Below are 15788 nucleotides of genomic sequence, written 5' to 3'. Positions count from 1 at the left end.
GATCGGAGACATACCGTGGTTTGGTTATGATGTACATTTATCGATGTTTGATTATTATACACGATTATAAGATAATTGCATGTGATATATACAGAATAAAATGTTAAACGATAACTTAACAGTATTTAAAAACATACTTTACCTTTTGAACCAATCAATTAGCTTTTAAAATGCCTTAACTGCCACTGAGTGCCACTGAGTGGACTGCATGGGAAGGCGTGTAATTTTTTTACCATGGTAAGGAAAAGGTTAACCAAGCTTCAGGTAATTGCAAACAACTAAAACTAACAACCAAAAAGGTCAACAGAACTAATGCACAAGACTAAAATTCTTCAAATTCTTTGACCCACACCTATTATCAAAAATTACTACTTATTTTTTCCTGTGATTGTAAAAGAAAAAATTCATGTTTAAAACCTGATCTGTGCCGGAAGGTTTTGTAGGGTGACAAGTGAGAGACTGCGAATTTTTTAGCAAAAACAAACCTTATTATTTTTTTTATTTGAAATATATTGAAAGTTCATCATAAACACTTACTTACCAATCATATTATGTTGAATGTCTCATTATTAGAGTAGTATCCTTCTGAATTTTAAATAATTATTCAAAACAAAGGCCTGAGACTGGCATTCTGTCTTCAAAGACAGGCGAACATGTACGCGTTTTGTGTATGGCCGGCTCTGTGCGCACGGCCATAAACGCGAACATGTTCGCTTTGGCACAGAACCGGAAAGAGCCTGCCCAGATGGTGCGATTTTACTCGCGCACTTTCGAGGTGCAGTTGACCTCATTGAGCCATTCACATGCACTCACGGCATATCACCTCTCGCGTATAAAGCGCGGCGAGACACACGCCATCTGGGCAAGCTCTATTATATCTATATTAAGGATGACTTTAAAATAAAGACTGTTTATTTATTAAGAAGGTTTCCAGACGGTAAAATTTGAAATAAGGAACATTTTGGTACTAACTCAATATGTCATTTTTTTCGAATTAGTGTCTTCTGCCAGAACAGTGACGATAATAGTAGTGACACATTGAAAAGGGAAGGTTTCATGTTGATAAAATAATATTTCTCAACTATATTCTTAGAAAATTATATTTCTACAATTTATTAACAATAATTAGTACACAGTCATTTCCAAACACACATCCCGAGCTTTACTGGTTAATTCATTTTATTGGTGTGCAATAATATAAAATATTGTTATGCTCTCTTAGTCATGGGCGAAGCAAGGCAAATGTGTAGTGGAATGGTCACTAATCGTGTATAGCTCTTGTGTGGATCATGGAGTGAAATTGCTAGCCGTACTTTGACAAAGTATCGGTGTTTATACGTGCATCAAAAAGTGCCATCATTCGCCATGCTTGGCCCAACATGAAGAATGGATTTTTATAGGTATGGTAGATAATAATTTAGTTTTAAAAGATAGCAATAAGCATTCCAATCAAGATATTATATTTTTTTATATCTAAAAAGTATAATAGCAATAAACATTACCGGCAACTATAATAATAATTACATATTTTAATATCTCTTAAAAAACCTTATTCAAGTGACTTTAAAAGGTTTTGTTATTCCTAATTACCAATAATATTAATTAATAAGGCTTTTTAAGTGTATGGTAAATAAGCAATAAATATAATATAATATTAGTAGGTTGGGTGACAGTGTTATAATATTTCTTGGCTATGAATACCTAGTAGCCAGCAAAGAAAATATATTACATTGTAAACTACTAACATAGAAATCTAATTTACACATTCAATTTTATTGTATTACCTTATAAGTATTATTATTATTATTATTAAGGCACAAAATATATTGACTGAAAAAGAAATTCTCTGTCTTATTGTGAATATTATGGCAACATGAAATTCTGTGAAGTCTATTTTAATAGTAACTGAATTTAAAGACTTTTTATTACTAATGTGGTAGTACGACATTTATATAAAGGCACATAGAGGAATCAACAAATACAGCAGACCCACTTTCTCAATATACCTACATATTAATATCTCTATCTTGTTTCATACTTTTATACATAATTAATAATACGTAAGTCATCTCTAAAAATTACCATTTCTCAGAAATTTTAATTATAAAAATAACATGCCCGACACAACATTTACAATGTACAGAACTTACATAAAATCTTAACTATTGTTAGTGGGTAATGAATGGTTTTATATTATGTAGGTACTTAACGTAAATATTATTAAAGGAAAACATAATATCGTCACCGTTCAGGCAAAAGTCACCAACCCTGAAAATGGCAGTTTTGAGTTGAGTATGTCACCCGAAGCGTAAAATTATGTTCTTTAAGATGCAAAACTCACCTCGGTACATTAGTTAGTAAAATTTTGCTTAAATCCGAATTATTTGTTTTTCACTAAATGACTTTCGATAAAATCTTAACAAGCAAAAGTCATTATAGGTGAATAGACATTATTGACTCTATAAAAAAAATATCCTTCGTTATAAATATACAAGCAAAAGTCACTATACTATGGATGGTGAGTTTTACTGATGCTTCTTTTGGCTAACATTGTTCAGATTATTAACAAGCAAAAGTCACCGAACCATAATTTGAGCTACCTTGCCTCCTTTAAAACCTTCCAGATGTTTTAATTAGCATCAAAAAGTAAAAGTACCTTAAAGAAATTATTAAGAAGACATGAGAAAATAATTTAATGTAGATAAAACCTTAAAAACATTAAAATCTGATTTTTCCTGCATTTTCAAACTTTCAAATTGCGATATCTCAAAACTATGTTTTTAGGGTTGGTGACTTTTGCCTGAACGGTGACGATATGCTAAATCTTACTATCTTCTCGAGCACAATTTTCTTGACAAACTATCAAAATGAGTTTCATATCAATTTTAAATTATTAATATTATGAAAGTGTGTACATAATTATTTTTAAAGTCCAAATTTTATTTTAAATAGTCTCCATCTAATATTTTACTATTTTTTTGTAATAAGTAGGTATGCTAATTTTTTATAGACCTCGCATTTTGTGAGGTTAACTTACCTATTGTGCAAACCAATAACTAAATCACTTAATAACATGAATTTAACGTTAAAAATCTCTTTTATTTATGATTAGGCAACATTTGGTAAATTGTAGATTTATTATCTTGTCCAAAAATGACAGCCGTCAGAAAGTTTTTTGATGTTCCTAATTAACAACTGAAAATAACAGAATTGGACAATACAAACACGGAAAATACAAAACAAATATACTGATAACAATCATTATATTTATCAGAAACTTGAATTACATTTTTATTGTACACAACATAATTATACAAATATAATAGACAACATTTTATTTATTACAACTATTAAATTAATAATATTATGTAATTAACGTTTTACACTTCTATAAGGAAATCCATAAACATGTCTTCCATTTGGTTCCACGAACATTTATTTGTAGCCAAAAGGAAGCATGAGTCAATAGAAAAATTAAAATAGAGTGGCACTCTTCAGCAAGCAAATAAAAAATATAATTTCAGCTACCAGAAATATACTTTATATTAATTATTACAATATAAAATGTCTAAAACAATACCTACATATTATGTTCATAATAATTATAAATGATTTATGCATATTGTTATGGTAGAACTTTTTATTTTTTAATTTTAATCGATTTTTTATTATTAGTTAACAACTTAATAAACATACAAAAAAAATGTAATTATTCATTTTCAGCAAGAAATTTATGTTATAAAAAAATACTTTAAAAATAATTCAGATCGCGTCACCTATAAGTGACTATCTCCATAATATAATATAATATTATAACAATGTGTATGTTAACAAAAGAAGAGGCAATGAATGTTGTGCTTTTTTAAAGGAAACCTTGTGAAGACGATTTATTGTAAAACTTGTCTCCCTTTATGTAAAATTGATAATAATTAACAAGCGCCATGTGGCAGCACGTTTCCTTTATAATCACGCATCTGTTATATAAAGTTTTATTAAGATTATTGAGTAAATAGAATGAGGGCTTAAAGCAAAACGCATGGCATCGCGCAGCAGAGTGGCAAGCAGACTGGTACAACGGCAGCGCTGGATGAAGATTTCGATTTGCTGCTTGATTCGGCTTCGTACTTGTATTTCCCCTTTCCTTTCATGTAGCCACCCTGCAGGAAAAAAACAATAATTAAATCAAATGCATTATAGTGCCTGTACACGTGTATGGATTTACTGGCAACAGTATCGTGTCAATTAAACTATTGCGACAATAACTGTTTTCACACAAAAGTGCTGATGCCAATCTCATTCTTCAAGTGTAAACAAACGGATTTGTTGTTGTTGTGTGGTACAATTTGACAAATCGGTAAACGTCAAAATGCTCTTCGCCACTATATTACTACTGTGCAGTATTAATTGTGAAAGTTGCAACGATTGTGAGTAAATTCAGAAGCCGTCAAACTTTTTTGATCTATGCATGTAGTCTTACAACTTGCACGATAATACGTCTTTACACTTGCATTTTCTTATTATGGCCACAATAATACGCACTGCCAGCAGTAAATCCATGCACATGTAAACGGACTTTTAGGAACTGTCTTTCAGTATAAAGTAAGCAGAACTTAGTCATAAATTATATTATACAAAATGACTCTGCTTGGACTGTAACTAGTGTTCAGTTTTTCATATTACAACAAACTATTCATGCGCGATGTTTAGTGTAGAATTGGTAGCCATAGTAAAATGAATATTCTGTAGGTTGGCAGCGCATTCTAAAATGGCAGCTAAAAATGCTGTTTATCACAATCTTTGGAGGATTATATTTCATTACCTACATAAGATTTTATGTTTGTTTATTAAAATATTCAAAAAATTGAGAGTTCAGTGTATTCCACTGCCTATTTTATATATTTGACGTGGTCAGTCCTTTCACAGACAGTTTTATAATGTGAATTCTTTAGTTGTGGTATTAAACAGCGGTGTAGTGTTTATAACATAATCATGTTGATTAATTATAACATTTTAGGTACTTCCCCTTTTTAAAATACTGTGTTTTACAAGTTTTAGAATGAAGTTAGTCAGATGTTAGTCATGTGGTTCATGTATCAACGTAAGATTGATGTGAATGATGGTAAAGCGCTTGAAGGAGAACAAAGACTATAATTTTTCCCACAATTGCCCCCCTTGCCCCCCGACGCACTCCAATACCACTACACAACTGGGTACAAGTCAAATATTATGTTTTATATTCGAATTGGGCAATATATTATATAATAATTAATTAAAAAATACTATCCATTTACAACAATACCAAGTTTCAAGGTTTATCCTGGCAATATCTATCTCTACACTTAATAATTTATAGAATTAACTGATCACATGATACAAAAATTGTGTTTTGCACTTGCGGTTGGTTCATGATAGATGCAGGGCGACAATAGTGTGAAGTGTGCTACTAATAGAACCACAATGCAAAAATGACTTTCAATTAATTCAAAATCCTAATGATTCATTTTTTCCGTCTTCTAGCAGATATTCTTCAACATCTTTGGTTAACCACAATGTGTCTAGATTAATTACAGTTATTACGAGGAAGAAATATGATATTGTACGAACCCCAGCTTGTTGGTAGGCAGCAGATTCATCTTTCCGTGCGAACATTTCATGACCGGGTGGATAATAAACTGCCGGTCCAGCAATATTACGGCTTGGTGTTGTCGCCTATAAAAAATTAACATTTATTAATATAAACTACACCTCAATATTTCAGAGATATAAAAAATCAATCAACTATAATATTATAAAATTTTCTCTTTTTATTTTATAGTGTTAACTGTCAACTCTTGGTGGAATACATTATCCTATGAAACTAAAATAAACATACATAACTTGAAAACACATATTTCACAAACACAAAAATCATATTTGAAAAAAATACGATGCTAGACTGGATTTGAACCCTGATTAATGCACAGTTGACGCAATACCAGTGGTTATATGGGTTCAAATACCATTGAGCATTGTATTGTTTTCAAATATGATTTTTTCTAGTATGTTCAATATATGTGTTCAATGAATGTTACATTCTCAAAATCTTGTGAATTATTCGTTGAATAAAAGAAATGGTTTAATAAAAATAAAATAAAACTAGTATTTACCGGGCCTTCAGCCTTGCTTACTTGCTGTTGCAAGGAAACAGTTTCCCGAACAGAGGAAGGTCCGTTGATTGATCCGCCTGGACCACGAGCTTGGTTAGGACGCCTTCTCATACCATCAGTGTCAGTTGGGTAATTCTGAGTAAAATAAAATACACCAACACATTATAAAAAAGACATTTTAATCACTAATAGCGCCTGTACACGTGCATGGATTAACTGGCAGCAATAGTGCGTATTTTAAACTATTGTGACAATAACTGTTTACATGTAAAAGTGCTGACTGTCTCTCCAATCTCATTCTTCAAGAGTACATTGAGCTACTTTACGAGCTGTTTGCTAGCGAATTTAATAGCGGGCGATTCTGCTACTGCAATTGTGATGATGACACACAAAACTTTCCATTCGCTGAGAAGCCACAAGCCAGTGACTATTTTGACAGAAAGTAGTTCGTTTTTTTACCGGTAGGTTGCTACTGCTTTCTGCTGCGCAGACGCAGTAAGCCCACACGCCGGCGTGTAGCGTGTAAAGTTGACCGGCTTTCAACTTTTCTCGATAGAATGTTTACAATCTGCTTATTAGCTTGTTCGATGATTACACTGGGCGACTTTACAGGCAGATTGTAAATTCGCCAACAAACAGCTCGTAAAGTAGCTCGATGTAATTGATGCTTAAGCGAGACGCGATGTTGCCATTTTATGGTACTATTTGACAAGTAGTGAAAATCGGTTAACCTCAGATTGAGTATAGTTTGTTTATTTGCCGGCAGGTTCACCACTATCGTTCTACTGCCCAGGCGCAGAGCGAAAAAATCCCTACAGTCGCATGAAAATTTAGAAGCTTCCAAACTTTTTTGATTCATATGGCTGACTACTTACTGTCAACAGTAAATCCATGCATGTCTACACGGGGTATTAATCTTAGTTACTAAATAATAAATTATACATTTATTATAAACCTGCACCCGTTAACTCGTCTAAAAAGAAGAATTTCTTTTCAATGGCATTAATCCATGGATCCAAGAAGCTTGTAACCTTTTTTGTTTCTAACAAGCAAATAAGCATAATGGTCTTTATGTGTCATATTCTAAATAAAGGTTGGATATCATAATAAAATTATTATAATCTGTCATTTTCATTGTGGCTCCGAAAAGTGACTCAGTATTTTGTTCAATTCACCGATGCAATCATTTAGCTAAGAAATCGACTTTCTTCTTGGGCTTTTTTTGATCATTATCTTCCCCTGTGTAAAGCTTTTTCACATAATGTGGGGAAAAAATTTGAGCTTTCATTTTCTCACAATGTGTCAGGTGACCAACTCTGTGGTCTTTGGTCAATTTTGTATGATAAATGCTAAAATTAAATTTACACCTATCATAACTTACAATACTGTGTGGATTGAATACATAAAATAGCTGCTTTTCATAATATTATAAAACAATATTGGTTGGGCCAATTGTGGTCTCATTCAACCTTTCTTCACACAACCCTTGAATCCTTAATTATTATTGTCGCAAGACCAGGGCAACTAGCAATTACGGGTCATGAGACGACCGTGATTGCGAATAACATTCAGTTAACTCAAGTGATATCCAGAAAGCGGACGTGTGTAAGCTTGTTATAGCTTTAACGTCGCCAACTACACCGTGGCTCATACAAAATGTATCTGTTCGACCTTCGTTGCACTTAATCTGTTATGGTTTAAGTGAACGTCGCGTTTATATCATCCATCCTGAACTTATCATCATCATTCATCAACCTCATATACATCCATCAAATGGCCGTCCGTTTACCAGTGTGTGAACACCAAACCGGCTCCAGCGCACGCCAGCCCCCTCAACATAAAGGTCAGTATCTGACATCATGTGTAACCCCCCCCCCCAAGATCCATAATCCTATAAAATTACAGTCCACTGCTAAAAAGCATGACCAAATATAATAAAATAAATGATTCCACATAATTTGAAAGAAAACCTCAATCGATTTTATAGTTAATGTGTCTGTGGCAGAATAGTTCCCTTTTTCAACTGTACTAAAAGCAATCCATTGGATATTGTTACCTCGTGGCCTGGGAAATCCGCCAATAAATCATCGAGCCTCTTGGGTGGCTCCTGGTTCCTCGGCGCAGGACTCTCAGTGCGAGGGAATGGGCTGGGGGAGTTGGGGAAAGCCCCCGGCTGTCCTCCGGGACCGTCCGTTGTCGATCTGTTTGTGTAATTCGAGCTGGTGTACTCATATGATGTCAGACCCTGTAGAATTAAAAACAATAATTAATATTGTACAGTAGAAAGGAACCAACAAGGAATGATCTTCACATTCACATTTCGTCACATCTGAATTGAGAATTCCATTCCGAGAAGACAAAATACAGGTATACAAATAAAGACAACATACATTTATGTGATAAAACAGAGAGCTTCACCCTCTCTTCTCAATTAAATCAAAGCAAAATAATAACAAAACGAAATTTAATATTTCCGTGTGTCTGTGATAATTCTTGAGATCTAGGTACTATGTAAATCCTACCATGAGAAATATATATATGTAAACGAAATAAATATGGTTTTAAAATTTTTAAATATTAATCCTTACCACTGGCCTCCGTTGGTTGGGTGGATAGTCATCTCTCGGAGTATGGTCGACTGGAATTGCATATGGGGGACTAGCAGGAGGTTGCTGCCCGCCAGGATAGTTTGAGTTGGTCGTGTATTGCTGTGTTCGGGTTGTGATCCTGAAAAAATTACATTATAAAACTTATTAATTTAAAAAATGAAATTGTGCCCTAGGTGGATTTATCATGAGACATAACATTATTTTTCTCTGAATAAATTAAATACTTCTAAGGGGTCATACGCACTAGCGGCAGGCCGCCTTGCGACTAGCCGCGGCGGCTAACCGCGAGTTGCGGTTGTATTTGCGGTTATCCGCAAGGCAGCTGACCGCGGGGACAGCGGTTACGTTAGCGGCTAGCCGCAGTCAGTTTCAAAATGAACGTGACTTATCTTGGAGTTCTGTCAGCTAGTTCAGGATATTTGAGAACCCAGATAGATCAAATTATAAATAATAGTCTGAACAGTTTTGGAACTAGAACACTTAAAGGAGGGGCGAATCAACTGAGAATGGTTATAAAATAAAACGTATCGTAGATTTAAATGTTTTATTCCCCTCCTTGCTTGTTAGTACACTCATTTAATATTAATTTCAAAAATAAAATATTTGGGCGTTCATTTAGGAACCACTGCTTTACTATAATTCTTCTCGTTTATTAGTACCTACTCATTTAATATATATTTTTTACATTATTAAATTAAATATTCGGCACATTTCATGTTCCATAATATGCTAGGTTCTTTTTCTACATCGTGTATAAATTTTTCCGTGTCGAAATCCATATCGGAATAAGTTTTTAACAAAAGCGGTCAGCCGCCATCTAACCACCTAGTGCGTAGCGCTCCGCGGTGTGGTAGACCGCGGGCGGGCCGCGCTGTGCATGACAACCGCCGCGATAGCCAAACCGCTGATATGTAGTGCGTATGGTGTAGGCACTTTGCATACAAAAAACGATAGGCGGCCTGCCGCAAGTGCGTATGGGTTCTAAGAGAGTTTTTGTTAATCTTAACAACATTTTTATTCTAAGGATGCAGATTCGCTAGTTACGCTTGACATATTTTGTATTCTATAGTTAAATGATAATTATTCGATTATATTCGTTTTTCTATTGGAAAGGGTTCCCATATACAAAATTTTATTTCCCATATATCATAATATATTAACTTTAGATATGTTAGTAAAGAATTTGAAAATTTGAAGTTAAGGTAATAAAAATTAAGAAATGAATTTGAACACCCGTTGGAGATATTTGAAGTGGTCTATAGAGACTAAGCATAAATATATGATAGTGAACCTTTGATAGTTTTCTAAGGTTAATGATTCAATTAACTGCAACTCATTTCGGAATCATCTTAAACAAGCTTCATAATAAATTTATTTGAGATGGTGTGCAGCAACGACAGCGTTGAGACAAAGAATGTAAAGTATTCTCGCAATGAAATCAATCGTTCACAAAATATAATCACTCATGTGAAAAATCGTTTCACGCATACTGTTTGTCCGCAATAGACATAAAACTACCAAAATAATAAAGCTATACTACCATGTAATATTAAACTAGATATCAAACAATAAAACAACCATAAACTACAATATTACACTGTTTCAATATCAATCTTCCTATCAGATATAATTAAAATCGATATGAAGGTTAAAAAAACAAAAAATTACAGTTTATTAATTATAGTTAAAACTGCCGGAAAGAATTTTTATACATAACACAAATATTGCCGTATAACAGTATGTAAGTAAGTGAGTAACAGCGTCACCGGAAAGCCACAATTTGCAATTTATTCATAAATGATGTATTCAGTTGTTAGGTTCACTCTTTATTAGTGCAAACTTTGGTTTAAACAGAAGTAATACCTAGTGGTATCAGGACTAGGGTGGTGATGCACGTGATGAGGAGGCGGGACGCCCCCCACCAGATTGGTGGTTGTAGTGTTGGTGGTGGTGATACATGAATTGCAGTGACTGCAGAACTGGCAGTTGGGCTGCGACTGCGGCTGAGGCTTCGGTGGTGGCGGCGGCTGTGGAGATGGCGTCGCTCGCACTGGAGATCTGTAACAAATTAATAACAAATATTTTGTTATTTTTATATTGCAATAAACATTCTAGAATTCAATAAAAAAAAAATTTGGTCAAGAAGATCATAATATCAGAAACCCCATACCCAAATTTACAGCTAAAACAGTTTACTCAAAAAGAAGTCAGTGTGAATTAGTGTGTGTCAGAGTGAATGAGCCATAAAACACAATATAATATTATTTTTGTATGGTTTTTATTCAACCTAATTTAATAAAGATCAAGACTAGTTTCGTCCGCTTAGCTTAGGACATTCTCAACTAATGCCCTGCTAAGGAGACTAAATTAAATTAACCACCTGAGAAACATACATCCTGGTGGCATCTTGGAATTAAGGTAATGTACCTATTTTTATTCACTTTTTGAAATTCAACACCTTGGAAGCATAATTATTGGTTAAATGTATGCAGTTTTAAACATTTCTGATGTTACTTAAGTTGCTTGTTCAACCATAGATCGAGGATAAATATCCAATCAACCTATAGCAAAATCCAATAGCAAATATTTTTTTAAACGATTTAAAATATAATAACAATTATATTTTTGATATTTAAAGAAAGTTATAAAATGCACAAATGAGTCTGTGGAACGTTCTTGCGGGCCCGGTGGCACAGGGTTGTGAATTCCTAATCTATGGTCTTTCCAGTAAGAATTAACAATTGACACTATCGAATTACGAATTCTCAAGTCTTGTAACTGACTCCCGAAGAATAATACCAAATTGATTTCTCACCCAATAGGTGTGGATGTGTTAAACTGAGTGTTAACATAGGTGCGATGTTCGTGGTTATCTTGCACGTAGTTCCTATCGGAGGTCAAATACTTCTCGGAGACGGTAGTGTTGGTTGTTGAACCGATGGACTTTAGCGGCGTGCTTCCGGGAATTGGGAGAGTGGTTGGATCCTGATCGGCTGGGACCTCGTACGTGTAAGTTTTCACAGTTGTTGTGACTTTGTTCATTGGAGTTCCAGAAACCTGAAAAAAGTTGCATTTTAAAATAAAACAAAATTACAATCAAAAGAGAATTATCCATGATATTCAAATGACAGTTCCATTCCTTGAATAAGACAGCAAATTCATTATTTATACGCTGGGTTAGTAAGCTAAAATCATGTAAGTAATAAGGACATTTTTTACACTACTTTGTCTTTCATACAATTAAGATTTAACACGAAAAGATGTAAAACTTGTGTATATTCATTGAGATTTTAAAGGGGGAAAATTAACCAATCCTATTTTTATTGTCTTAACTAGCTTACATGAAAGTCATTTAAAATTAACTATTAGAAAAAACCCATGTGACCTCATCGCACCACTTGATTCGTATTACATCACTCATGACCTGCCTGAGATGTGAATACCCACATCTTAAACTTAGCATAGTTCTCCTTAGCATTGCACAGTATGCTCTTTGAACCAGGGCTTCAAACCATTATTTTTTTTAATTTCGACGGTTCAAGTAAAAAAATACATATTGGTTCGGTTCCGGTTCAGTTCCGGTTCAGTTCCGGTTCGAAGCCCTGTTTTGAACAGTAGAAATGACAAATGTCATTTAATTTGTAATATTTCACTATCCTCAGCAATATATATTTTTGTTTAAGTTGAAGAAAACAGAAGGAGAGTGTAGTATTCCACTGCCAGTTATGATACCGAATAGTAGATCACAGCCAATTTGAAGTTGGACATGTCTGCTGTATACAAATACTACATCTGTTTATTTAACTTAATCTTAGAGAAAAATTATCAAGTATTCGAGAGTTAATTCTATGATTATTATTTATGACATTAGTCAATGTATCCAGATTGAGAAAACCTAGGATGTGATAAAATAGTTTAAACATAAAGAGGTTTCATCAATAAATAAGTTATCAAGTAGTTACCTGCACGGTATTCGGGTGTCCGTGGCAATTGGCACAAAGGACAGCTGGTATATTCTGTGGTGGAGAATACGGCGCCAGACGGGACTCTGAAAGTGTGGAAATATTAAAATATAGTAATTATTTTGTATCAATAATACATCTTAAATTTCAAAGAAGTAGATTAATCTCTAACTACATAATCACAATACAACGGCTATTGAAAAAACTATATAATGGTGATGATTTTTCTTTCAAAACATGAATTGTTTTGTATGTATGGTCGAGATCATAATGATATACGTAACATTGATTCGGTGATTATTCTGGATACGAAAATTCCGTACACAAAAATTCCAGACACAAAATTCCGGACATCGAAAATTCCAGACACGAAAATTGAGAACAACACACATAATAAATAATATATTCTGGTTTAAAAAAATATTTAACATTGTATTTACGAACGTTAATTTTCTATCAACGGAATTTTCAGCAATTTTCATGTCCTGGTATTATTTATTCCTTTAGTATTTCGTCTGAAATATTAATATTTGTAATTTGGTTATTAATTTTGGAAATATTGATAGGTAATATATATATTAAGTTTTCTGCTAAGGTAGGTAGGTACTTAAAATAGTACCTACATAGAGTCAGTCTTCTATAAGCTGGCATGCGGTTTCCTCCCGCTTCAGCATCTTAACACTGCATTCCCTCTCGTTACCTCCTATTGAAAACTTGCAACACCGAACGCGATGGCACAATGCTTTCCGTCCGCAAACTATGTGACGTGAACGCCAGCTTATAGAAGACAGCCTCTAGTTAGAGACAGCTGCCCAAATAGTAAAATAAAATGGGTATTTATATTATGTATTATCGAATGCCAACAAAGTTTTATTGTCTTACCTGTGACATGGTTCCTAATGACCTCTCTGTTAACTTCCCGTGCGACAGTTTGTGATGGGGCAGGAGCTGGGATCCATTCAGTGTCTCGTTCTACTTTACTCACCGAACTGTATCCTGACGATTTTACAGGAGTAACCCTGCAGTGAGTGACAATAGTATAATGAGAAACTAAGTTGCTTCCAACATTTTCATTTAAATAGTATATCTTTTTTTATTTAGATTTAACAAATAGATAAAAACCTTTATACATGAGTGAAGCTAATAAAAACTATGGCTAATAATTTGATTTAATAATGTCATTTCATTCATTTATAGCAAGTTAGACACTCATTGTCTTATGTTTGATGCTCTGAGACAAAAATGACTTCAATTTGTATTACAAGCCTAAGTGTGAGACCTCAGTGCCAGCGTTCGGCGCAGCGTTGAGCGTTCTGCGCAACTCAAACGTATAGCCGTATAAATGTATAACCAAAAAAAGACATTGTCTACGAACATTTTCACACACGGTTATACGTTTGAGTTGCGCAAAACGCTCAACGCTGCGCCGAACGCTGCCACTCAGGACATACATTAATAGATTTTTTTTTCTACAATGAACTATCATTATTTAGATGAGCAAACACGTAACATCGTAAAGAGTACGAGGTTCAACACCAACATGCCATTTAGATTGATTTACAAACAAAGAATTCAGTACAGCCAACACAGAAAATCAAACTAATATTACCAATACCATACTAAAATTGTTCTTCTGGTATCACTATATAAATCAAGTGTTAATACAAAGAATTCGATAGGCTCTAAATTCTTTGATAAAAACTCATTTTAACTCAAGTTATGTTTGCACAGATAAAAAAAAATTACTTACGGTGTTCTATAATCAAAGGAAGAAGTTTCCATTGTATCTGATGAATAACCACCTGTAAAAATTAAAAAAATACTATAGTTAACAGTAAATACCTTTATTTTTTTTTTAACCATGTTCGATCCTAAGAACATCACAATATGGGCTCCATAGAGTGTATTAACAGATTTTTTTGTTTCTTTTTGAACAAGAAATGGATGCTACCCACATTGTCAACCTATTAGATCCATACTCTGGGCCCAAACACACATTGAAAAACAACATGTGAATTTACCAGACCTGGAATTTAAGCCCAGTACCCACATTATAAGCTGACGTGTAACCACTTGGCCATCAGGTATTTACCATGGAGCAACTTTTGTGGGTCAAGAATTAAACCACCGCATCAAGTGTAAATTATTATGTTATTTTTTTATCATTTTTTTTTAATTGGCTCTACAATCCTATGTGGGCCGCCGCATGAAGAGATTTCTTAATAGATTTTTGTTTTACTAGAAATGAATGTTAAGTCACTTCCTCAATTCCATACTCTGTATCCAAATACACATTGAAAAACAACGTGTGAAATTTTGCCAGACCCTGGATTTAAAACCGGGACCCACGACTTATATGCCTGATTCATAGTCTGAAGAAAAATCAATAATTTAGAAAGACTCGTCATCGGTGGAAAGAAGAGGGAAGTCACCTACATGCTACAATATCTAAATCATTGGAGGGACATAATAGGACAATTATTAAAAAGATTCATGATCCTCAACAGTGTGGTAGACAAAAGAGAAGACGAGAAGACTATAAAAAGGCTAGTAAGCTTTGCTGGTATTACATACTACACGTCTATATTTTGAATTTGTTTTCTAGCCTTATCTTTTCGAATATTTCAATGCTAAAACATATTGGCATTCAGGTTTTGACAATAATAACTTTATAGTTACGGTATATTATGTAAATTATCTTTGAAACTGGTTTGCGACACATTTAGGTATTTAGGAATGTCTCTTAATAAAATTTTATTTGAGGAATACAAATATTTTGCACCGGTTTTTTTTTTGTTTTGCAGATGAAACTGGTTGAGGTAGCCTTTCAAAATATTTAATTATATTTATATTAATATAAATAATTATAATTGACTTCCGTCAACTATCAACAGAAATTAATATTAATTGTAGCAATATACCAACAATTAATGGAACTTTACTTATGGATAGAATGTTTTCTAAGTTATGACCATTGATTTACCACAGTGATCGCCAAACGGTCGCTCGCAAGCTACCAGTAGTTCGCGTAGGATATTTTATCATATTTATAAATCTCACATTTTATTATT

At 33.7% G+C, this 15788-nt stretch overlaps 1 protein-coding gene across 1 annotated transcript in view; it reads right to left on the bottom strand.

The window, feature by feature from the left end:
* Positions 1-3246: 3246 nt before the first annotated feature.
* LOC147067449 (uncharacterized) overlaps positions 3247-15788 on the bottom strand; it is an 85383-nt gene continuing 72841 nt past the window's right edge. The window contains exons 7-16 of the mRNA XM_085953979.1: positions 14468-14519; positions 13600-13736; positions 12718-12803; positions 11571-11812; positions 10619-10813; positions 8735-8873; positions 8203-8391; positions 6147-6281; positions 5605-5709; positions 3247-4157 (exon numbers count right to left, since the gene is read on the bottom strand). Of these exons, the coding sequence (XP_085810105.1) occupies positions 4023-4157; positions 5605-5709; positions 6147-6281; positions 8203-8391; positions 8735-8873; positions 10619-10813; positions 11571-11812; positions 12718-12803; positions 13600-13736; positions 14468-14519 (1415 nt within the window). The 3' untranslated portion in view covers positions 3247-4022. The remainder of the gene's footprint in view (positions 4158-5604; positions 5710-6146; positions 6282-8202; positions 8392-8734; positions 8874-10618; positions 10814-11570; positions 11813-12717; positions 12804-13599; positions 13737-14467; positions 14520-15788) is intronic.

Source organism: Rhyacophila brunnea, unplaced genomic scaffold (genome assembly GCF_057557595.1).
Source record: "Rhyacophila brunnea isolate RB1 unplaced genomic scaffold, BYU_Rbru_1.0 scaffold_4, whole genome shotgun sequence".
Classification (NCBI taxonomy): domain Eukaryota; kingdom Metazoa; phylum Arthropoda; class Insecta; order Trichoptera; family Rhyacophilidae; genus Rhyacophila; species Rhyacophila brunnea.
This window is presented reverse-complemented; position numbering and strand designations above follow the sequence as displayed.